General features: G+C 32.7%; 2 protein-coding genes and 1 long non-coding RNA gene across 3 annotated transcripts; 2 read left to right on the top strand and 1 right to left on the bottom strand.

Moving 5' to 3' along the window:
• The first annotated feature begins 315 nt into the window (after window positions 1-315).
• LOC108452143 (G-type lectin S-receptor-like serine/threonine-protein kinase At5g35370) lies at window positions 316-3,417 on the top strand. Its single transcript, XM_017749895.2, has one exon. It carries the CDS (start codon window positions 452-454, stop codon window positions 3,086-3,088), a length of 2,637 nt encoding a protein of 878 aa, XP_017605384.1. The 5' UTR covers window positions 316-451; the 3' UTR covers window positions 3,089-3,417.
• A 2,512-nt stretch (window positions 3,418-5,929) lies between these two features.
• LOC108450634 (uncharacterized) lies at window positions 5,930-7,917 on the top strand. Its single transcript, XM_017748351.2, has 4 exons — window positions 5,930-6,076; window positions 7,211-7,314; window positions 7,434-7,584; window positions 7,679-7,917. Exons 1-4 carry the CDS (start codon window positions 6,058-6,060, stop codon window positions 7,714-7,716), a joined length of 312 nt encoding a protein of 103 aa, XP_017603840.1. The 5' UTR covers window positions 5,930-6,057; the 3' UTR covers window positions 7,717-7,917.
• A 14,389-nt stretch (window positions 7,918-22,306) lies between these two features.
• Window positions 22,307-23,031, bottom strand: LOC128293046 (uncharacterized). Its single transcript, XR_008283067.1, has 2 exons — window positions 22,920-23,031; window positions 22,307-22,480 (listed from the first exon to the last, which is right to left on the bottom strand). It is a non-coding gene; the product is annotated as an uncharacterized LOC128293046 (long non-coding RNA).
• Between the last annotated feature and the right edge of the window lie 3,846 nt (window positions 23,032-26,877).

Here is a 26,877-nt window from a genome sequence, read left to right as displayed (position 1 = left end):
AGTATTCATAAAACCTATCTATTAGTTTTAAATATGATTTTTATGATTTTTTTTCTTTTTATCTCGAATCCAAATTCTTTAGTAGCTTATGATTTTACTCCTTCGATAGAACTTTGAATATATTATCACTTTGATTATTAATCAATCAATATTAGTTCATATAAATATGATTTACGCTCTTTGTATTTCAACCCATGGGAACAATCATAGACATAAACATTTCACCGGCTTTGACCGGCACCAAATGTTTCGTTATCTTACATGCCCAGTTGCTTTTAACATCAAATGAAACTGATTTTACTTTTTATTAATCTGGATTTGTTCAGTGTGCACCTTCATTGGTCAACGCCTGCTGAGCACGAAGAAAAATAAATAAATAAAGAAAACCATAGCAGTTCCGCCATTATCATCAACAAGGCCTCCATCGTTGAGTTCTTTCCCCCCACCTGTGATGGGATCCTTATTCTTTCTTATCGGTCTCCTTAATTTCTATCCTTTTTCCGTCTCCGGGGTTTCTTTCACGGAATTTATCTACCCAAACTTCACTGCTTCACACTTTCAATTTATCAACGATAATGGCGCCTTCTTGTTCTCTCGTAATGGAACATTCAAAGCTTCCATCTACAATCCCGAAGCTCATGAAACCGACTTTTATTTATGCATCATACACGTTGAATCCAACACCATCATCTGGTCAGCCAATCGTGATTCTCCCATCTCCAGCTCTGGCGAAATGAGTCTTACAATCCAAGGAATTAGCATTGTTAACTCAGATGGTCATCTCAAATGGTCAACTCCACGGTTAAAAGCCACGGTTCACGCGTTGGTGTTGACTGAGATGGGCAATCTGGTTTTGCTCGATCAATACAATGCTTCTCTTTGGGAAAGCTTCCGTTATCCGACGGATACAATTGTGTTCGGACAACGGCTTTCGGTCGGGGCGAATCTGTCGAGTGCTGTCTCGGAAAGTAACTTGTCGACCGGTGATTACAGGTTCACGGTTACAGCTTCTGATGCAATATTGCAATGGTATAAACAGGCGTTTTGGAAACTGTCCATGGATACCAAGGCCTATGTGGACTCAAGCTATGATGTCGAGTACATGGCAATAAACAAAACAGGCCTATATCTCCTTGGTCGTAATGGATCGGCTGTTGTCATTCGGGTTAACTTGTCGACGACCAACTTCCGGATTGCCAAGTTGGGTTTTTCAGGTCAGTTCTCTGTAAGTAGTTTCTCTAGTGGCAAATGGGTTCAGGAATTGGTTGGCCCCACTGATAATTGTCAAATTCCAACAAACTGTGGCAAAATGGGATTATGCACTCGTGAATCAACCTCAAATGCCCCCACTTGTTCATGCCCCTCTGGTTTTCGTTCAGCTTCACAAAATATTGGTGGGTGTCTGCCAAATGATCGTTCTTATTCTCTACCCACTGCTTGTGATTCAACCAAAAATGTCAGCGTTAGCGAGTCAAATTCTTCGGATGTTTCCTATATCAAACTAGGCTCTGGTATGGAGTACTTTTCTCTTGTTTTCTCTCAGCCTGATACATACGGTGTAAATTTCTCAGTTTGTCAAGATGTATGCACGGGGAACTGTGCTTGCTTGGGAATTTTCCACGAAAATTCTTCTGGTTCTTGCTATGTGCTTGAAAATGAATTAGGGTCCATTATATTAAGCGATACCGGTGCAAATGATCTTCAAGGGTATGTTAAAGTACTTGTTGGACCTACTTCGACTGATCCCGATGGCGACAATGGTATTAGCAACCAAAGGAAAAAGTTCCCAACAGCTGCCGCTGTGCTCTTACCTTTCACCGGCGTTTTCCTATTAGCTGCTCTAGTTTTTTTCTGGTCGAAAAGATGGAAATTCAACAAAGCTGAAGAGTTAAAATTAGGCCACCAAAACTCAGTCTCGTCTGACGATCTCGATGGGTTTTACATTCCAGGCTTGCCCCAAAAGTTCAATTACGAAGAAATTGAATTGGCCACTCATAATTTCAAGACCCAAATCGGATCAGGTGGCTTTGGTGCAGTATACAAAGGCACGCTCCCCGACAAAACTATTGTTGCAGTGAAGAAGATAACAAATCCAGGCAAGCAAGGGAAAAAAGAGTTCTGCACTGAAATTGCAGTCATTGGAAACATTCACCACGTCAATTTGGTTAAACTGAGAGGTTTTTGTGCCCATGGGAGACAAAGGTTTTTGGTTTATGAGTATATGAACCGAGGTTCCCTGGATCGATCTCTTTTCGGCAATGGTCCAGCCTTGGAATGGCAAGAGAGGTTCGATATAGCACTTGGGACTGCTCGTGGGCTCGCATACTTGCACGGCGGCTGCGAACATAAGATCATTCATTGTGATGTTAAACCAGAAAACATTCTCTTACACGATCATTTCCAGGCAAAGATCTCCGATTTCGGGCTCTCAAAGCTTCTAACACCTGAACAATCAAGTCTCTTCACAACAATGAGAGGCACTCGAGGCTATCTAGCGCCGGAATGGCTTACAAACTCCGCCATTTCCGAAAAAACCGACGTTTACAGTTTCGGGATGGTACTGCTTGAACTGGTGAGCGGCAGGAAGAACTGCTCGTTAAAATCAAACAGCCATACATTCAATGAAACAAACAGTGGTGGAGCCAACAACTCCTCATCGTCATCAGTAGCGGGATTGGTTTATTTCCCATTATTCGCACTCGAGATGCATGAACAGGGCAGATACTTGGAGCTGGCAGATCCGAGATTCGAGGGGCGAGTAAACAATAACGAAGTGGAGAAACTAGTGCGAATCGCTTTATGTTGCGTTCACGAGGAGCCTGCACTTCGGCCAAGTATGGCTGCTGTTGTTGGGATGTTGGAAGGTGGGCTTCCTTTAGGTCAGCCTAGAGTGGAATCCTTGAACTTTTTGCGCTATTATGGCCGCACATTTACAGAGGCTTCCATGGCAGAAGGGGATAATAGGCAAAGTGATGCTCATTTCGTGTTTTTTCAACAAGATAATGCTACTCGTAGTAGTAAAAATACAAGCGGTTCAATTACTTGCCTTTCTTATATCTCTTCACAGCAAATCTCAGGCCCCAGATAATGTAAATGGTGGTGGAACTTGGTCACTGTTCTATTAAGAATTGGCAATGTTTGTGCATATTTATTTCCTGTAGAGAAAAAAAAATTCTAAATGTGGGGGGTTGGCTGTATTTTATTCGGCTTTTTGTACAAATATTTCCTTGAGAACTATTAGAATCACAGTTAATATTATTAGATGTTCGCTTTGCCTATTTGATGAAATTTATGTTGTTATTTTGTCTATTATGACTAGACGTATGGGTAGATGTAAGGATGGGGAGATAGTGCTCGAGAAATGGTTTATTTTCACCTACTAATTTCTATGAAAGCGAAATTTGATTTTAATTGAAATGGTATAATCGATTGCATAGAAGATTTTAAGAAATTTATTAATTCATTAAATGGATGAGATCGTATAATTCAGGGATAATAAACATATATTGTATGCTTTGGATGATAAGTTCTATCAACACAACAAAAGCTTCCGTTTTATCATCAATAGAACATTATGACACGTTGACAATTGATTCTGTCACAACTCAAGTACAACATATCAGAAGTGACTGCAAGTACTTAATACAATAAGAAAATTAGCCCCAGATGGTCCAAAGCGGCGGATATAAATCGGCAAAAGAACCGAGCATCTACCAAACTAGAGAGGACGGCGACAAAACCAATCCAAAAATCACTCGCAAAAGCGTACTACAAGACTAAAAAGCGTACTACAAGACTAAAAAGCATACTACAAGAGTAAACAAAAACTTCTAAAAGTGAAAACTTATTAAACAATGGAAAAACAAACAAAATAATACCTTATATTTTCCATCAAAACTATATCGAAATCATTCATAATCATTCCAAACATAAACCATAACTCATATACCAATTAATACCTTATATTTACTCACCAAAACACATTAAACACAAGTGTGGGAATTAGTTAGCTCCCTATTTACTTACATTAACATCCACCTAGATACATGTCATATACTTAAAACAAAAATAGTGGAGATAGCATACTCTTCTCCAAGCCCTTGAGATATGATGAGATGTGGAGACACTGATCCTCAGCAAATCCTCACTTCATGTTTTTACCTACGAGTTAGAAATAATGTGATAAGCTTGTGAAAGCTTAGTAAGTACAATGAGAATTAAACTTACTTTTTCATTAATTAAGTATAAACAAAATACAAAAATGTCATAATATGTAAGTTTAGAACTTGTTAGCAATAGAATTCTATACTAGAGTTCATTCATCATACTTGGATTCATTATCATTCCAATAGCTTACCTTAATCTTGTCACAATGATCATAACTTTATTTTATATTTTAGAATTTATCGAATGCCCAATGTAGACTTAACAAAACATGCAAGATATGTGAAATTAAAACAAATATGCACCAAAATGCATGAACAGAATAGAGTAGCACTGAAGTGCAATAATAGAACAGAACGGCACTGAAGGGCTTTATCAAAATAGAGTGGTGTTGAAGTGCTTCAACTGAACAGAGTAGCACCGAAGTGCTTCAAACAAATAGAGATTGTGCTAAATGCTTCCTAATGGCATACCATCTATATCCTACTAGTTCATATATTGTCTACATGGGCAAATATAATAGAATCAATTTCTCATTACAATTCAAAAATAATTTATATACTTTTGAATTCTTTTCAATTTAGTCCCCCATCAATTCAAAATTCAATAATTATTCTCATAGCAATATTTCAAAATCATTATACAAATCATTCAATAACATATATCTCTTCATATATATATATATATATATATATATAATATTCAATCATAGTTTTTACCTTTCATATAAACTTTTCCTCATTTTACAAACTAGTCCCTTTTCAATTCTTTCAATTCAAAACATATTATTGCCTTATAGGTAATATCAAATAAATCCCACACATTCACTAACTAATCTTATATTAACTATTAACATATTCATGTATAAGATTAATCACAAAAATATTAATATAATTAATCTAATAAAGTTCTATTCTTCGATATGTATTAAGTAAACTTTTAATAATTAATTTTGATCGAAATTGTTGATGTAATTTGTTAGCTGTAAATTAAAAGAAAAAAAAAGAAAAAATGGCTAGGTCTACTTGAAATTATTTTGGATTATTTCACAAGACATCTTCAAACTATAATTTAAATTTTAAATAAGTTCCCAAAATTTTAAAATATTTTAATTGAGTTCTTGATGTTTCAATATTGAATCAATCAAGTTATTATATTAGTTTAACTAATAGTTTAGGCATAAATTCTAGATCAAATATGAAGTTGGGCATATATAAAAGAGTTGGTTTTGCATGCATAATTTAAATTTAAGGTGTTAAAAATAATCTTCTTAAAATTTAATGATACGTTATATTTTAACACATAATCAACAATCGCAACATGCAAATGTGTTTAAAATTTAAGCTAATTGAAGTAGTTAATTGGTATGATATTAATATTCTGCATATATTTTAAAAAAATTGAAGTTTAGGAATTTTTGGTGATATTTTTGTAATGGTTTGACTGTGAAATTCATTTTCTAAAATTAGTCCTTTTATTTTAATATCACATTTTAAAGAAATTTAAAAGTTATTATAATTATTAATAAATATATAGAAATCAATAAATTATCTATTTTGGTATTTATATATATATATATTGTTTACTATTAAAAATTAACAATAAAATTTAATGGTGATTTCGATTTAATTTCTTAATATTGACCTAACTAATTTTCAGTTTTTACCAAATTTAGAGTCAGACCCTTTTGCAAATAAATTGTTTTACACGTGGCGGTCGTTGAGAGTTTTCCATAAGCATATCGAATCATAACAAGACGCGTGTACAATTAAACTTCTGCAAACCAATCAAATTTAAGTCTTCCAACTGAACATCAAAATACGCCGATTAGAACACCGCAATCGTCTCTTATATTTTCCTCTTTTTGGAGGAGAAGACCCTGGAGTTTTTCTCATGGCCTACGTCGAGGGAGGTTTGTATCCTTTCTCTCTTTCTCTCAAATTTAATTTTTTTACTTATAATATTTCAAATTATTGTTTATGTTATGAGATCTTTTAGTTTCTATTCGAAATTTGTTGTCGATCTTTTCTTATGATGTATAAGGATTTCTTTCTGGGTGTTGAAATTTAATATTGTAGTAATCTAATTAGGTATGGAAAAGGAGTGTATTTATCGGATTTATGATATCGGATGATTATAGATCGTAATTTCTTCTGAGTTCCCTCAAATTGGGTTTGTCTGTGATTTGACGATGTCTTTATTGAGAATTGTTCTAGTTTCGAACAATCTTGAATTTCTAACCCTTTTGTTATATGAATCTGTCTGAGTTATTCTTCTTCACGCTGTTACGAAACAGCTGAAACGGAGCTTTCAGCTATTGTCGAGCCTAGTTTGGCATTGTCTTAGGGTTTGCGGGAACTCTGGTTTAAAAGAAAAAACTTTTTAGGTAACATTCAAAATGAGAATTCGAAATTTGAACCTATTTGATATTCTGATCGCAGTCCAGATGAAATCACAGATTTTTCCCAAACGAGGCAATGCATATATTATAGTGTTCTTAGGTGCTTTTCATTGGAATCAACTCAGGTCATTCCCAAAAAGTTTCAATGGTTTTGCAAAAGTCCTTTCTTTGACATATCTATCGTTGTGTTTTCATTTAAAGGTTCAGCTTTTTCTTTTTCTTGTTTTTGCATCTAGTGGTTGATACCGGCTAAAACTGTGATATTTGAAGACTGTTATTTCCTAATTCCTAATGTTATTATGAATTTGAAAGTTCTTTATGTTCTTCCATATGTAGCCCTAGCCCATGAGTGTATGTACGTGTGTTTGTGTTATATATCAGGAGGATATAGTTGTGTTGGTTACCTGTCTTGGGTTGATTGATTGTGGAGTTGCTGGTTATATTCTTAAACTTTGCTCTGAGTTTATGGATGACCATAATTGCATAGCATTCATAAATACATTGGTAATTTGAAGATAAGTTATGGCATATTGTCTTCGTGATGAAAAAATGGCCTTTTCGTTACTTCAGCATATTGCTATTTGTCATGGAGACTTCCCCTCTCTTCGTTCATAAGGAAACCTTTGTCCATGCATGTTTGTTTAGGTGTTGTGAAATCGAAGCGTTCAATATGGCGACTGAGAACTATCACTGATTTTTTCTGGGCAATTATCAATTTCATCGGAGTGTTCTTCTCAACCATGTTCTCGGTAAGTTTTTCATTTTTCCCTTTTGTCATTGACCTTTGTTTAGGGTTTCTGTTTTCTTTTTCATTATTTTGTTAATCTGTATCAATCAACTGGAAACTTGACCTTTGGATGTGCATCAGATGGAAAAGTCCGATGCCTACAGAAAAGGCTTTGGTTCAAGCAAGAAATGGGATGGTGGTCCAGGAGGACCTGGAAGTGGACCATATGGTGGTGGTGGTGGCCCACGACGACCACCACGGGGAATGGACAATGTTCGGGGAATTGACCATAGTACGTCATTTGCCCCCTTTTTATCTGTTGTTTGTCACAGCTTTCCTTTTAATTTGTCCGTTAAAAGATTTTTCTTTCTGGTGCTATATTTCAGGTTCCCTTCCTGCCTGTGGCTCCTGCTGCGGTGGCTAATTGCTGCAAGCATACATATTGTGCATGTACAATGTTATATAGCTAAAGTCCTCTAATTATAAGTAAGGATGTTCCACATGTTTTTAATGCCAATAGATTGCCTGTGAAACAGGCAACTTTGAACCTCTATAAAACCAGAGATGCTTTTATGTACTTTCAAACTTTTGCTAAATGGTGGGCTGATACTGCTCTGTTTCTACAGCATGTCGATTTGATTCGAGAAACATGTTCCATTAGTTTCTCTGTGTGTAAACTCTGTTTTGAAGAGATTATTTAGGGATGTCAAGATTGTATTTCAGGTAACAGTTAGGAACTTATGCATGCCCACATGACTGGAGACCTAATACATCTCAAACCATTTGAATAGGGGGTGAGCCGATCAAATTGAAGTGAACTGAATCAATTTAATTGAAATAAGTTGGCTTTTTCAGTTTATTCGGACAAGGTAATCAAATGCCATATCCAGTACCCAAGATGAAATACACATATATACACACGCAATACCCAACCTATTTCACACCTTAATTTAAATTAATTTTGAAACGAGTAGCAAGATTTTTGGTTGCACACAAAATATTAGTCGAAATCAGGTATTCACTTCTGATGAAATTAATTCTCTAGATTGACCTTGATATGTGTTTCACTTTCATAGATCGGAATTGAACTACAATCTCACGACTAAGGGATGAGGCAAGGTAAGTAATTATCACATCTCACCTCATGGTTAATTATTGTTATATCCATACTAATAATAAGGCTCCCTTTGATTTTTTTAACTTTTTTGAAAATTGAAAAACATGTTTGGAAATTAAAATATATATTAATTTCAATAATGAAGATAGAAAAACATGTTTAGTACACTAATTTTTTATAATAGAAATATCGAAAAAAAAAATTTACTACATTTATATGTATTTGAATCTTTGATATTTAAAATTTGTTGAAAATATAAATATCTATATATTTCAGTGAATTTTGCATCACGAACAATTAATTAATAAATCTAAGAACTCTTATTTTTATAAAATATTTTCAATGAAAGTAAAATTTTTATTGTTTTCTAATTTTATTTCAAAATTATTTTTCAAATTTTAATTAAATACATTTTTACAAAAATAGTCTTTAATTTCTAAAGCCATACGGGCAACTCCTAAAATCTTACATTTAGAGATAATACATGCTTAAAAGCACTTGAACTCACTTTTTGTTATATATTATAAACAATAATGATGTCAATTAAGCTAAAACTAAACCAACTTTTCCCACTAATTTTAAACAATTTAATCTTTCATAATGATGTTTCTTCCGGGAATAAAATAATATTTAGTCCTTGAATTTGGTAACTTTTTTCAACTTGATCCTTAGACCTTTGCTTCACTTTAGTCCTAGAACCTGTCAACTTTTCCCAATTTTAGTATTGATCTGCTGTAATTTATTACAACAAATTAAGCTCTTTTCACAACTTAAGAAGCTTGTATTCAAGCATTTTTGTGTTATTTTCATTTATTTTGAGAAGTATTTAGTGTTTAGTTACAATTGAATAAATTGAGCTTCTTGTGATATTTTATGACCTATTAGGTCGATTTAGACCTAAGGTGGAACTAACAAGTTAATCGAGTATGAAGGAAACAACTTAAGCCAAGGAGTCAGCGGCTTAGCCTGAATGTCGCAACATTCAACATGGAAGTCGCAACATTGGAAGCTGCCTCAACACTTAGTCAAAATTTCAACCAAGATCCACAAGGCAAGCTTATTGGCCTCATAGTCGCAACACTAGGATAGTAAAGTCGCGACATTCAACCCAGTCCCAAAGATCGAGTAATTTGTCTACAAAGTCGCAACATTGGTCAGTGAATGTCACGACATTGAACTCAATGAGCCAAAAATTCTACAAGAGTGTTTTTGTCCGAACAGCCTCATTTAACTTGTAATTCAGATTATAATCGACATAATTAGGTCAAAATACACCTAGACTATAAATATTATGTTAAACCATCACTTTAGGGAGCTCGTTTTAGGGTTTTAAATTCATAGTTTAGTAGATTTCAAATTTTTCCAAGGATTGTTTCTTTATTCTTCAGTTTTCAAGTTAATTTATTTTCAATTTCATTTGTTATTTCCATTTTATTTTCTTTTTGTTCGGGCTTCATTCTGAAGCAATAATCGACATATTTTGTAGATCATTGTGGCCATTCAATCAATCACAAGTCTTGGATTCACCGAAATTCCTGAGAATTTCTTACTCTTTATTATTTTACACTGTTTGTGGTGTTTGATAATTGGGTAAGATTAATCGTTTATAGAATCACTCATAATTAAATCCCTATGAAGGTTGGTTGACTAAAGTGAGTGTGGTTAGCTTAAGGCTACAGTTCGTAAACCAATTAATTGGATTTTGTTGAATGTACTTAAATCCTAGAATTAACAACTTTATGAAGTCATTTAGGTAAATGAGACCAAAAGGGTATTCTACTTAGAATCAATTCAACTTAGCCTGGTTTAGTTCCATCAGGTGAAAAGATAAGTGGATTAAGTCGATTAATTAATTTAGTTATGGGCCGAAAGGTATTAACTTGATTAATTCTTAATTAATTGGTAAAATTTCCCACTTTAGGTTAATCACAACCATGGACATTAATCACCCTTCTGCATGTTAATCTTGATTATTAATTTGGAATTTTTATTATTTATGCACTTTAGACCTTCTTACTTTAAAATCTCAATTTTAGTGTTTAATCGTACTGCAATAAGTAGATTAGTAGCTGCCTAGACTTAGCTTAGCATGTTAGGCTTTAGTATTAATTTTGTTTAAGCGGACCTCCCTTGGATACGATCCTCAAAATACTTCCAAAGTGTTTTGTTGCAGTTAACTATATTATAATTTGACTTGTACACTTGCAGATACAACACTTCATTAACATATTTAATTGCATTATTTTAAGTCTAGGTGCATGCAAGCCGTGACGCAATCGGGTCCCTGAACTTAGATTTCATCAATGTATGATAATATGACACTTTGAGATCATGCCACATCATCACTTGAAAAATTTTAAAAAAATCTAAAAATAGCAAATGGTTATCAAATATATATATATTTATAAAATTTCAAGTGATGACATGGTATAATCTTAGAGTGGAATGTCATTATACCTTAACGAAATCCAAGCTTAGGGATTAAATTGAAAAAAGTTGTCATGTTCTAGAACTAATGTGGACAAAAAAATTCATAGATCAAGGTGAAAATTTTGTCAAATTTAAGGACTAAATGTTATTTTATCTTTTTTTAATACCAAAACAATACCTTTTTTTACCTCTCTTATACATATTTTTATTAATATTTTATTACTTTTCACCCACAATTGGGGTTCAATTTCTAGTTTATATTAGGTTTTGTTATCCAAATATTATAAAAAATAATTAATTATGAAAAAGGTATGGAAAATAGATTAATTATGAAAATAGGCATTTGCTACAGTGTTCTGATAGTGTCGCCTGATATATTGGCGGCACTAGACTAAAATATGATCTAAAATATTCAGGAATTTGATCTGTAAATTTTTCGTTTTGATTGGCAATTGAAAAAGGGCTTTTAAGGGTGCTGCCTGACAGTGTAGTGACACCAAACTTTAAATAGAGTAAATTGCTTCATAAAACCTCATTATTTATTATTTTATTTTATTCCCTTTTAACACCGAAAATAGAAAGGCCTCTTACCAATTAGTCCAAAAAATTTCTACCAAAAGTATTTTTATAAAAAGTCAATTCTAACTGAAAATAAATTTTATTTATTTTTCAAAAATAATTATAATTTTATTATCAATTTGATTTACGGACACTATATAATTTATAATTATAAAAACTTTAGAAAAATTTACTATGTATAAATTATAATTATTAGTTAAATTTATAGTTTTCAAATATAATGTGAGTGAAAGAAAACTACTATGAATATTGTTAATTGCTAGACGTAATTTGAACAAATAAATTATTTTTCAAAAGTTAAATAAAATATATTTCCAGTTGAATCAGCTTTTTTTACAAAAATACTTTTTGGACTAATTGGTAAGAGGTCTCTCTATTTTTGGTATTAAAGGGGAATAAAAGAAAATAATAAATAAGGGGGTTAATGAAACAATTTACCCTATTTAAAGTTTGGTGTCGCAACTCAGACGACACAATTAAAGCTTTTTTCACTTGCCAATCAAAACAAGAAATTTACAGATCAGGTCCCTGAATATTTTAGGTCATGACATTTTAATTTGATACCGTCAATATGTCAGGTGGCACTATCAGAACACTATAGTAAATGCTTATTTTTGTAATTAATACGTTTTCCATATCTTTTGTAATTAATTAATTTTGTATATTATTTAGGTAAAAAAACATTATATTAGACATATTTTGTTCCACATTTGTACTAATATAATTTTTTTAAGTGTGTTTAGCGTCATAGATTAATCAGATATTAACTTAGTTGAAAAATAATATCACTATATTTATATATAAAAGATATAAAATTAAATATTTTAGAAATTTCACAAAGCTTGAAAATCTACCCACTAGCTAGTTCCCTATAATTTCTCCACAAACCCGATATTTTATAATTGTGTAAATTTTATCAATAATCGTTTCTTATTTTTTTTATGTATTATTTTATCTATAATTGTGTACATTTTTATTAGTTTATTAAAATTATTAAAAATTTAAAAAAGTATTAATTAATTTATATATTTCTTTGTAATTTTGCCATCCATATAATCAACATGGTATAACATTTAATGATAAAAAGTAATGAATCTCACTAAGTAGTTAAAAATAAATTGACATTATTGGAAGGATTTTATTTGAATACCACCCTTAGTCCGAATAAGACTATACATAAAAACGGATGAAAATACTTTTAGTTTATACTAAAAAATAAAAATAATAAATAATAAATCTTATAAAACTATGAAATAAAAAGCCGTGAAAAATTTGTTACTAAATATGTCCGAAGAGTCAAATAACTCGGTTGACCAAACTCAATTTGGAGCAAGTTTAGACAAAAAAAAAAATTATTGTCTCATATTAAAAATGAGAAAAATATAGTAAAATGACGAAATTAAAAAACACATTCCCAAAAGTTAGGCACCATAAATGGATCCATCATTTTTGCTCCATGCTCTTGCTTGCTTTACACAAACTCATCATTATTAACATTTTGTGCGTGACACACTTTCATATTATAAATTTGAATTTATAAATTATCAATGATATTAAATAAATAATTATTTTTCTACTAAAAAATAATTTTAAAGTATAAAAACAAAACAATAATAATAACTATATTTTTAACAAATGAAATTTACTAATAGTATACGAATTTATATAATATTTATTCATTATTAATCCATCAAATATACAATTTTGATTTTTAGATATAGTTTAAACATTCTCCTCCTTTTATATGATCTCCACTGTTTCCATCTTTTATTAGTACAAAAGCAGTTTATAAGAATCTAAACTTGAATGCTTGTAGCAAGAGAAAGAAAAATGTTGTTTGTGTCCCACCTTATTAATTGGATGTTTTACATTTCATATTATTTGGAATATATAATGAAAAATTTTAATAAGTATTGAAATGTTTGCGGTAATGATACGTTTTTCTCTCTATTTTGTCTGCTCTTAGTGGCATGATTTGGAAAAAAGGGTTTGGAATGGGCAACGGAAATTAATTTAGGAAAAATAAAGTTTTAATTTTTTTTTAAAAATAAGATCTTGGTTATAATATCTAAAGTAATAAACGCTTAATTAAAATTGTACCTTTTCGATTCGTGTAGGATAAGCGCTTCGACTGAGTAGTCTTCTTCACTATCCTCAAGCTCACGTCTACTGAGTGTAGACTCAATTCGAATTAGAAAAAAATTCACAAAAATTTTACTAGTGGGATAATTTCATAATTTCTCTAAACTTTTGAGTCAAATTGTAAATCAAAAAAATATCTTTAGAAATGTAACGTCCCCCTACCCGAGACCGTTGCCGGAGTCAAGCAGGAGACATTACAAAACTTATCATAGCACTTAAACAGTTTTCGTAGTAAACTATCCATCTGCGTCACGGTCGCTAAAAAAATCATATCTCGAGTTACGAAACTCGAAATCCAATTCTGTAAATTTTCCCTGAAACTAGACTCATATATCTACTTACTAATTTTTTTCTAGAATTTTTGGTCAGGCCAATTAGTACAGTTTATTAGAAGAAGTCTCCCCTATTTCAGGGTTCGGCTACTCTGACCCTTGTGCACTACGAATCAAATTTCTTCCTGTACAGAAATCCAATGACTATGCCATTTGTTTCAATTAAAAATAGACTCAATAAGGAATCCATAAAAATAAAGTTTGAGTCCTAATTCTTAATACACAATTTATGGTGAATTTCTAAAGTCAGAACAGGGAATCCAGAAATTATTCTAACCCTATTTCACCAAAACGTAAATATCTCATAAAACACAACTCTTTTACCTATTTTGTTTCTTCCATATAAAAATATATTAATTAAGCTTCAATTACATATTTTATTCATCATATAATTCACTTTATACTATTTTTGGTATATTTTCAAAGTTGGACTACTGTTACTGTCCAAATCTGTTTTAGTATAAAATGTTGATAACTAAGTTTATAACATCTTCATTTCTTCTCTCTACAACATTTACCAACAATTCCTCTTATTACTCTTCACTAACATATCAAAACATACCATACTTAAGGTTTTGGTAACATTTACAAAACATACCAAAATATCATTTAACAACTTAGATACTTTCAAAATAACTTAAAGACATCCTAGGTACAATGCCATTTTCCAAAAAGATAGAAACTTCACCAATTTGAGTTTGGGGATCGGCTTGTATGCTAAGTCCTTATACTTTCGTACCTAGCTGCATGCGACGAAACAAACCGTGACGCTGAGAATACTCTCAGTGGTATTTCTATAAACAATAGCTTAATCAACTTTAAGACATGGTAATTCAAACACATTATTGCTATTATTCAATATCAATCAGTACTTTAATAACCTTTACTTTATTTACCCTTATTAACATAACTCGGACACTAACGGATACACGGATCCAACCCACACTCCAGGATAAGCACATAGTGCTTCATCGGAACAAATCCGGAACTTTAACATTATAGTACACAAAGTACTTCATCGGAACAAATCCGGAACTTTAACAGTAGTCGACACATAGTGTCTCATCGACTCAATGTCAAAATATCCCAATACTTCCAATTCCTATGACATGTCAACTATATCCGACTAGCCCGACACTGTTAATAGGGTATTCAAAATCACATTCATTTCAATATGGTAAAAATACTTACCTCATTCACATTTTCATACAATATAAATATCAAATATAGCAATAACGATTAAGCTCGGTTTATAAAAATACAAACCACTATTTATCGAATTTAATCGATATCTTCGTTCACTTTCTCTTTCCCTTCTTTGATGACGTATCCGTGCTACGTTTGCTACTAACAATCATACAATTAAAATCATCAATATACTAATTCATAAAACACATTTTCACTTTCTATCAAACTTTTACAAAAATTCCAATTTCGTCCTTTTTCCATTACTAATCTTTTTTCTTTAACTTAAGCTTCATATTCTCTTTTAATCAACTCATTAACAATTTCTAACTCATAAAAATTCATTATAAAACATAAATTTTGAGCTCTATTCAACTTAATCCCTATTTAAACCTAACTTAGAATTCTTTTAATAAATCACTCAATTTTCACTTCTAACTTCAATTCCTATCAATTTAACCCATAAAACCTCAATTTATTCAACTAAATCAATATCTAAAAATTTTCTATTTTTCTAACCTCATACATGTAGAACTTTGAATTAGACATCCATAAACATAAAAATCATAAGAAAATGAGCTAAAACAACTTACCAATTAAACTTTAGGGCCTTAATCCTCAAATTTCCCTTTTCTATTTCTTTCTTTCTTTCCTTCTTTCTTTCTCACGTTTGCTCTCTGTAACTCTTTCTATGTTTCTTTACTCATTATTCTTTATTCATTATACTATATTATATTATTATTAACCTATAATAAATATATAATTAACATGTGTAATAGCTATAACATAAAATATCTTATAGCTATTACACATATATACCAACTATTACACATGTTATATCATACATTCACACACATGGCACTTAGGGTCTAATTGCTAGATTAGTCCCTTTTACTAATCTTTAATCTATAATTAAACTTTTATACCGTATGCAATTTAGTCATTATTCTAAATTCAAGCTACTTAACTTAATCAAACATTAAATAACCATTCAACTATAATTCATAAATATTTCTAATAAATATTCATGAATAAATTTCACGGAAATAGTACTCAAGACTCAATTTCCGATACCGTAACTTTCGGTTCATTACAATTCTCTCCCCCTTAATAAATTTCGTCCTCGAAATTTACCTGAAAAGAGATGGGGGTATTGAGATCTCATCGTTTCTTCTGGTTCCCATGTAGCTTCTTCAACACTGTGACTTCGCCATAGCACTTTTACTAAAGGAATACGTTTATTACGTAATTCTTTTACCTCTCGTGCTAGAATCTCAACTGGTTCTTCTTTATACGATAAGTCAGGTCGAATCTCTACATTCTCGGTAGTAATAACATGTGAAGGATCTGATCGATATCTTCTTAGCATAGAAACATGGAAGACATCGTGCATTTTCTGTAGTTCAGGAGGTAAGGCCAATCGATACGCTACTGGTCCAATTCTCTCAATAACTTTGTAAGGCCCAATAAAACGAGGACTTAATTTTCCTTTTTGACCAAATCTTAGAATTTTCTTCCAAGGTGAAACCTTTAAAAATACTTTATCCCCGACTGAGTATTCAATATCCCGTCGTTTCAAATATGCATACGATTTCTGTCTATCAAAAGCAGTTTTCAATCTTTCCCAAATTTTCTTAATTGTACTTTTCGTTTCTTGAACCAATTCAGGTCCAATCATCTTATTCTCATTCAGTTCTGTCCAACATACGGGTGATCGGCATCTTCGTCCATACAAAGCCTCATACGGTGCCATCTCAGATACTTGATCGAAACTATTATTATACACAAATTCAGCTAATGACAAATAATATTCCAGTTAGACTCAAAATCAATCATACAGGCTCGAAGCATATCTTCTAAAATTTGTATTACCCGTTCAGATTGACCATCAGTCTGTGGATGAAAAGCTGTACTAAACCTTGGATCTCTGTCAGAAATTATTGATTTTGGAATACCATGTAATCTAATGATTTCCCGAACATAAACCTCAGCAAGTTTCTTTAACGACCAATCGGTTCTCACAGCTAAGAAATGAGCTGACTTCGTAAGTCGATCAACTATTACCCAAATAGCATTCTTTTTACTTGTAGACATCGGTAATCCCGTCACAAAGTCCATCGTTATTCGGTCCTATTTTCATTCAGGAATATTGATGGGTTGAAGTAATCCCGATGGAACTTGATGTTCTGCCTTCACTCGTTGACAAGTCAAACACTTTGCCACATATTCGTTATATCCTTTTCATTCCGACCACCAATACAATTCACGCAAATCACGATACATTTTCATACCTCCGGATGAAATGCAAATGGACTATTATGAGCTTCTCGAAGAATTAACTCTTTCAACTCGAATTATTCAGAATGCAAAGTCGATTCTGAAATCTTAGATGACCATTTCCATCAATGCTAAAATTTTTGTTGTATCATTCGAATCATCTCTCTTTTCTTTAACAACTTATCATCTTCTAACTGTGTTGATCCGATTCGATCAAACATTACGGCTTTATTCTTAATTCACCAAAAGGCTTCCATCTTCAGTGATACTAAGTTGTGCAAACATTGCTCGTAATTCAATCGCGGCTTTTCTACTCAGTGTGTCGGCTACTATATTAGCCTTCCCTGGATGATAGTCTATGACACAATCATAGTCTTTCAGAAGCTCTATCCAACGCCTTTGTCTCAGATTCAATTCTTTTTGTGAAAGCAGATACTTCAAACTTTTATGATCCGTATAAACATAGCACTTTTCACCATAAAGATAGTGCCTCCAAATCTTCAAGGCAAAAATTACAGCTGCTAATTCTAAATCATGAGTTGGATAGTTGCGTTCATGCGGTTTCAGTTGCCTTGAAGCATAAGCAATGACTTTCCCGTTCTGCATCAAGACACATCCCATCCACTCAATGAAGCATCACTTGTACACTACAAAATCTCTTTCGATTACGGTAAAGTCAACACCGGTGCCTCTGTTAACATTCGTTTTAATGCTTCAAAACTTTTCTGACATTGCTCATTCCAAACAAATGGAATATTCTTCTGTAGTAGCTTGGTCATCGGTAAGGCTATCTTTGAAAATCCATTGACGAATCTTCGATAGTAACCAGCCAATCCGAGAAAACTTCGTACCTCTGATACATTCTTAGGAACTTTCCACTGAATAACTGCTTCAATCTTCTTTGGATCCACTATAATTCCATCCGCTGATACGACATGACCAAGAAACACAACTTCTGATAACTAGAATTCACACTTGCTCAATTTTCCGTACAATTACTTTTCTCGTAGTATTTGCAAAACAATCTGGAGATGTTGCTCATGGTCTTTTTTTGACTTGGAATACACCAAAATATCGTTGATAAAAACTACTACGAACTGATCCAAGTATGGCTGAAAAATCCGATTCATAAGATCCATAAAAGCGGCAGGGCATTTGTCATCCAAATGGCATAACTAAAATTCATAATGCCCATACCTCGCATTGCGAATGCCGTCTTCAATATGTCGCACTCTTTTACTTTCAACCGATAGTATCCCGACCTTAGATCAACTTTGAAAATACGAAGCTCCTTTCGGTTGATCAAACAAATCATCTATTCGAGGAAGTGGATACTTGTTCTTGACATCAATTTGTTGAGTTGTCGATAATCAATGCACAACCGCATCGACCCATCTTTCTTCTTAACAAATAACATTGGAGCTCCCCATGGTGATGTACTAGGTCGTATAAAACTCTCGTCCAATAAGTCTTGCAACTGTACTTTTAATTCCTTTAGCTCAAGAGGTGCCATACAGATGCGGAGGTATCGATACGGATCATGCACTGGTAGACTTCAATCACAAATTCTACCTCTCGATCGGGGTAATCCGGGTAATTCCTCGGGAATACATCAAAAATTCACATACAAATCAATTTTACTACATCGACTTTCAACTGAATCCGAATTAATCACATATGCTAAGAAAGCATTACAACCTCGATGAAGAAGCTTGCTAGCTTTAATGGTCAAACAATACGAATTGATCCACTAGTCCGAATACCATTTACTTCAATTCTATCTTCACTTTCATTCGAACAATAAACTTCTTCTTATAACAGTCTAAAATCACTCCATGTTCTGATAACCAATCCATTCCCAAAATAACATCAAAGTCGCCAAATGGCATAATCAACAGATCAACAGGGAATATTCTATCTTGAATCATTAACGAACATCTTCGACATATATGGTTCACTAAAGTAGTTTGTCCCAGTAGACTAGACACTTCTATCATAACTTTAGACAATTCAAACTCTAATTTTTTTTTTGTCTCAACTACTTTCGTATTAAGGAAGCAGGGGCCGCGGTAGCTGCTGAATCTTCTACTGGTACATGGACAACCGTGTGGACCGATGGGCTTACCAGCCTTGATCATATGAATGTGATGACCCAGGGTCTATTAAAGCATAAACGGGTGTTGAATTCAATAAGAATATACCTGTCACCACATCGTGAGCATCTTTCTCTTCTCGAGTCCTCATAACATATGCTCGAGCTGGAGCTCTAGCTTGATTGTTGTGTAGCACTCTCACTAGTTCTTCTAGTACCACCTCTAGCAAACGAACTACTTGCCCGATCCCGACCTCTGGAAGCAAATTCAGATCTTTGCACTCTGTCGGTGTTGTTCCGGATATCTTTGGGCAATCTTTAATAAAGTGATCGGTAGCTCCACAACGAAACAACCTCCATCAACTTTCTACACTCCTCTTTGTGTCGGTTTCCACAATGCTCACATATTGGAATTTCAGATTCGAATCGGACTTGGATCTCGCCAGAGACACTGATAGTCATCTTTTCCGACCTCGATCACTCACTTCCGATCGAGAACTAAATCTCTAATTACCTCGTGATTCCTTTGACCGCTTAGGCTGCGGACTTGAACTAACCATTCCGGGACGTTTTTCAGTCGAATGAGCAACTTCAGACTTTTTATCCCTTCCGAGAATTTGTTCAATCATCTTAGCTCTTTCCATTAAATCCGCAAACTCAGTGATTCTAAAAGGCATCAACTGTAGTCTAAATTTATCACGTAATCCTCTTAAAAATCTTTTACATCGGTCGGCTTCAGTTGGTACAAACTCAGTGGCATATCTGCTCAATCTCAGAAATTATCGTTCATAATCCACTATAAGCATCTCACCTTGTTTCAGTGTTAAGAACTCTTTTTTGTCCTCTATGTACATTTCTCCCAAATACTTATTTTGAAACTCTTTTGAAAGAAGTCCCAACTTATCTGTTCCTCAAGTACATTCGAATCACCGATTCCCACCATACTAAAGCTTCCTCTTGCAGTAATGAGACAACACACGCTAAGCTTTCTTGTGGTGTACATTCAAGTTGCTTCGAACTCTCTTTGTAGTCTTTAACCAATTTTCAGCGAGAGTCGAATCAATTCCTTTGCACCCAAAAATTCTGTAGCTCTATATTTTCTCAATTCTTTAATTGGAGCTCTTGGGTAGTAGGGATAGAGGATGTAGCAAGCATAGTTCCTACCGCTTTTTGAAGGGCATCGGCGATTATTCTAAAGACTTCAGTATTATCACTTCCAACATTCGGTTGATTTCCCACTGGATTCACACTTGGAGTTGCAGACTCCGATTCATTCACATTATACGGTTCATCATCTTCACTATACATCTCATGATCAGTATCCTCAATGCTTTTATCAGACATTCTTAATGCTATAAAACAAAAATATTCAACAAACATATCAGCATCCAATCCCAACACAAATTTGACTCAGTAATGGCATGTACCTCTAGATTCACATTGACATTCGATTTAGTCCTAGAACCGACTAAACCTAAATAGCTCTGATACCAATCAATATTGTAACGTCCCCCTACCCGAGACTGTTGCCGGAGTCAAGCAGGAGACATTACAAAACTTATCATAGCACTTAAACAGTTTTCGTAGTAAACTATCCATCTGCGTCACGGTTGCTAAAAAAATCATATCTCGAGTTACGAAACTCGAAATCCAATTCTGTAAATTTTCCCTGAAACTAGACTCATATATCTACTTACTAATTTTTTTCTAGAATTTTTGGTCAGGCCAATTAGTACAGTTTATTAGAAGAAGTCTCCCATGTTTCAGGGTTCGGCTACTCTGACCCTTGTGCACTACGAATCAAATTGCTTCCTGTACAGAAATCCAATGACTATGCCATTTGTTTCAATTAAAAATAGACTCAATAAGGAATCCATAAAAATAAAGTTTGAGTCCTAATTCTTAATACACAATTTATGGTGAATTTCTAAAGTCAGAATAGGGAATCCAGAAATTGTTCTAACCCTATTTCACCAAAACGTAAATATCTCATAAAACACAACTCTTTTACCTATTTTGTTTCTTCCATATAAAAATAGATTCATTAATCTTCAATTACATATTTTATTCATCATCTAATTCACTTTATACTATTTTTGGTATATTTTCAAAGTTGGACTACTGTTACTGTCCAAATCTGTTTTAGTATAAAATGTTGATAACTAAGTTTATAACATCTTCATTTCTTCTCTCTACAACATTTACCAACAATTCCTCTTATTACTCTTCACTAACATATCAAAACATACCATACTTAAGGTTTTGGTAACATTTACAAAACATACCAAAATATCATTTAACAACTTAGATACTTTCAAAATAACTTAAAGACATTCTAGGTACAATGCCATTTTCCAAAAGATAGAAACTTCACCAATTTGAGTTTGGGGATCGGCTTGTATCTTTGAGTCCTTATACTTTCGTACCTAGCCTGCGCAAGACGAAACAAACCGTATGCTGAGAATACTCTCAGTGGTATTTCTATAAACAATAGCTTAATCAACTTTAAGACATGGTAATTCAAACACATTATTGCTATTATTCAATATCAATCAAGACTTTAATAACCTTTACTTTATTTACCCTTATTAACATAACTCGGACACTAACGGATACACGGATCCAACCCACACTCCGGGATAAGCACATAGTGCTTCATCGAACAAATTCGAACTTTAACATTATAGTACACAAAGTACTTCATCGGAACAAATCCGAACTTTAACAAGAGTCGACACATAGTGACTCATCGACTCAATGTCGAAATATCCCAATACTTCCAATTCCTATGACATGTCAACTATATCCGACTAGCCCGACCTTTGTTAATAGGGTATTCAAAATCACATTCATTTCAATATGGTAAAAATACTTACCTCATTCACATTTTCATACAATATAAATATCAAATATAGCAATAACGATTAAGCTCGGTTTATAGAAATACAAACCACTATTTATCGAATTTAATCGATATCTTCGTTCACTTTCTCTTTTCCCTTCTTTGATGACGTATCCGGTGCTACGTTTGCTACTAACAATCATACAATTAAAAATCATCAATATAATAATTCATAAAACACATTTTCACTTTCTATCAAACTTTTACAAAAATTCCAATTTCGTCCTTTTTCCATTACTAATCTTTTTTTCTTTAACTTAAGCTTCATATTCTCTTTTAATCAACTCATTAACAATTTCTAACTCATAAAAATTCATTATAAAACATAAATTTTGAGCTCTATTCAACTTAATCTCTATTTAAACCTAACTTAGAATTCTTTTAATAAATCACTCAATTTTCACTTCTAACTTCAATTCCTATCAATTTAACCCATAAAACCTCAATTTATTCAACTAAATCAATATCTAAAATTTTCTATTTTTCTTCATTTTAACCTCATACATGTAGAACTTTGAATTAGACATCCATAAACATAAAAATCATAAGAAAATGAGCTAAAACAACTTACCAATTAAACTTTAGGGCCTTAATCCTCAAATTTCCTTTTCTATTTCTTTCTTTCTTTCCTTCTTTCTTTCTCACGTTTGCTCTCTGTAACTCTTTCTATGTTTCTTTACTCATTATTCTTTATTCATTATACTATATTATATTATTATTAACCTATAATAAATATATAATTAACATGTGTAATAGCTATAACATAAAATATCTTATAGCTATTACACATATATACCAACTATTACACATGTTATATCATACATTCACACACATGGCACTTAGGGTCTAATTGCTAGATTAGTCCCTTTTACTAATCTTTAATCTATAATTAAACTTTTATACCGTATGCAATTTAGTCATTATTCTAAATTCAAGCTACTTAACTTAATCAAACATTAAATAACCATTCAACTATAATTCATAAATATTTCTAATAAATATTCATGAATAAATTTCACGAAACTTGATACTCAAGACTCAATTTCCGATACCGTAACTTTCGGTTCATTACAAGAAATTTAAAGAGTTCAACTATAATTAAACTTAATCACTTTAATATTAAATTAATATAATATTTATCAACATAAATATCAGATTAAATTTAATAATAAAATAATCAATTTAATAATAAGTTAATAAAATGCTATTAAGATAAAATATTAAATTTATTTTAATATCAAACTATTAAACTATTATTATTTTTGGAATAGTTAATCTAAAATCAAATTCTCTGGTAAAGTCTCAGTAGGAATGTAACACTTTCACTGCTTAACTACCGAAGACCAACTATTGCCAGCCACCGGGACACTGCCATCACAGCCGTCGTGTTCAGTGATGCAGGTGCGACACCTTTACGGCACCCCAAGCCGATTCAGCTACTACCAGTTCAGTTTGGGTTAGTGACAACCCGACCGGTCCGGTCTAGCCACCGGTTGGACCATCAGTCCAACTTCACATACCAGGCCCAGTTCGACCATTTTTTGGGTCTTGGTCTTGTTTTTGGGATCCATACCCAATTTACGATCTCAGATCCAATTTTCAAGTTCAATTACCCATTAGGCCAATTGTCTGACTTGAAAATTAATTTTTAAAAATATCATATTAATTTTAATTAATTTGATTAATTTAATTTTACTTGATCAAAATTAAATTTTCTAAAATTACTTAGATTTTCCAAATTAAATTTTTTAAAAAATTCTTTAATCAAATTCTCTAGCTAAACAATTATCATGACCACTTAATTTAATTCCACATCGAATAAATCGACTCAGTTAAATTATTTCCAAAGTCATAGAAGTTTCTTCTTATTCAAATGCAGTCCGATCGAGCTTTTATTGAGCTAGTGGAGGGACCAATCGGATATATACAATTAGGCTCTAGTAATTGCAATTATGTCCAGAAGTATTGTTCCAATAATTCACAATTACTTATTCATGGAGTCAATCCACAAGAAGTACCATGATTGAAAACTCTTTGTTGTATACTATTTACGAAAGCAATTCATCCAACTGATTTGTCCAATGACCTTATCATGTGTGTGTTACCCTCATATGATATCATTGATTCCTTTGAGTTAAATCTGTTCACTCAACACAATCCTATTTTATCTCATTGTCACCATTGTGTCTTCCTAATGATTAATATGATCACTATCAACAAATGATTGTGATAAATTACTCCTTCAAGAATAAGCAACCTGTGGCCACGTTCCATATTTATCAATCCACATAATATCAATGAGAGAATATCATTAACTTTTTAATTGGACTATAAATTCCACTGTTGCTAGTAAAGTCATGCCATACACAAATCATATACCCAACATTTTAGCTATGGGCTCGATCATCTTTAGAGCATAACCCTACACTTATATCAAAGCACATGATTTGCATACGCATGGTCAGTGACTAACTCAAGATGTAGGTAAATCACACCATGAACGTCACAAGTGAATTAATTCACAAACTGATTCAAAATTAATTCATCTTGGGTCTAGTCCAATATATCATTCTACCAATGAATACATCTATATCTCTACCCGTGGAGTCAATTGCTCTGATAGTTAAGACTAATCATCTCCCCAATTAAAATTGTAGACAACATAGCAATCCTTTTCAGTATTTAAATCAAATGCTCACTTCAATTCTTTTACAGGATTACAAACTTATTTAGCTTATCTACTGAAGTAAGTTATCTTTCTCGCAATGTAAACGTTCTTACAATACCAATTATCTTCAGTTTGAACTTAGACAATCCATGAGTTAATATTTGTTTGTCACAATTTCGTTATGCATGCAAAACATAAAATGCATAAATACAAAAGACATAATAGTGAAATGTGAAATTAATTTTATTTATTTATTCATCATTCAAATAAATAGAAAACAGTTGCATGTTTACTACAATATGAGCACATTTCCCAACATGTACGCCCTTTAGGAGAAAGAAAACCACCAAGGGTTTTATTTTGTTGTTCTAAGGGAGGGAATGAAAAACTCATCTTTAGAAGGGTGGTAAAACTAAAGCTAGACCCTAAAAAGTATATTTTTGGTGGAGTTGAAGCTAGGCCAATGCCCTCATGCTTTCTATATCATCTGAAGGTGGAGGAGATTAATGATTGGGCTAACAATTATATAATATTCTTAATCATAATGGTCATTTGGTCGTTTCTCAAGACATCTCTCTTTGAGGATATTTCGTTATTGCCTTCATGATAAAGGTGCAATGGGATATGTACCTGCAAACCTACTAGATGGCTTGAATGATTTTAGGAACTAGAAACAATGTGAACACTCATAGCCTTTTGACTCCTAGGATACTATTACTAAGTATCTCTGAGGATTGTGGCTGGAGCCATGGAACTTTATCACTGAGTATGTAAGGCTCTTGGATCGTAGGTGGTATGTAACAACCCCTACCCGTATCTGTCGCTGGAATAGAGTACGAGGCATTACCGAGAAGCACGAAACACTTATAGATAATTTAAATACATTTTCATAACAACTTGTCTCGATTTCATACTATTTCGTATTTAAGCTTTATTCACTAAAGTCTTTGAAATATCATCTTTATACAAAAAACACACATGAGGTACATAATTCCGTAGTTATAAATGAACACATTTATCAAACATATTCCATGTTTTTATATATATATCATAGTCTCAAATTTACATGTATCAATTACCATCACTTCCTCGTATTTCAGACAAATACGTGTAACAATTCATAAATATGCAATTCACTAACTCTCCCAGCCAATTACGATTTAAATTGCCAAATCACTTATTGAGCCCAATTTCAATGTACACTAAAATCTATCATATAAATTTGGATGTACGTATTCATCAATAAATTCCATGTACAGATATCATCATCTCTTATTTCCACATACATTTACTTTCCACATTCATGAATTCAAATAGCATATACAAGACATACCAATGTATTTTGTGTGCGTTTTATGATATTTCATTTGAACTCAGATTATTTCATACTAGAAGTTTTCTCATTAACTCATTTGGAATACCAATTCATACAGATAATACACTCAAGGCGTAGAAATATATAATCACAAATGAACTCATTCATCAATCGGGTTTTATGCTCATGTCTCATCAACTCCTATTTCCTTATGTCACATAATTCCATGTAATACTTACCAAACTTTTTCAAATTAGTGAACATCTTATGGAATTGGTCTGCACCGGTATGCACTGAATTTCACTGATGCCATAGCATAGCTATGGTCTTTTCACTAGAATGCCATAGCTCAGCTATGGTCTTACATTTTATACACATATCACACCAATGTCTTATCCCAGATATGGTCTTACACAGAAATCACTTGTCACTTGTAGCCGAAGCTATCACTATTCACTGATCAGGTAGCCGGAGCTACCATTTTTCACTAATCAAGTAACCGATGATCAGGTAGCCGAAGCTACCACTTTTCATTGATCAGGTAGC

This window comes from Gossypium arboreum, chromosome 5 (assembly GCF_025698485.1).
Source record: "Gossypium arboreum isolate Shixiya-1 chromosome 5, ASM2569848v2, whole genome shotgun sequence".
NCBI classification, from domain to species: Eukaryota; Viridiplantae; Streptophyta; class Magnoliopsida; order Malvales; family Malvaceae; genus Gossypium; species Gossypium arboreum.
This window is presented reverse-complemented; position numbering and strand designations above follow the sequence as displayed.

Bases quoted from the DNA above. Each gene is read 5' to 3' on its own strand.
- LOC108452143 (XM_017749895.2), top strand. From the start codon at position 452: ATGGGATCCTTATTCTTTCTTATCGGTCTCCTTAATTTCTATCCTTTT.
- LOC108450634 (XM_017748351.2), top strand. The intron at 7,315-7,433 runs GTAAGTTTTTCA...GATGTGCATCAG, and splicing joins TCTTCTCAACCATGTTCTCG to ATGGAAAAGTCCGATGCCTA. The intron at 7,585-7,678 runs GTACGTCATTTG...GCTATATTTCAG, and splicing joins TGTTCGGGGAATTGACCATA to GTTCCCTTCCTGCCTGTGGC.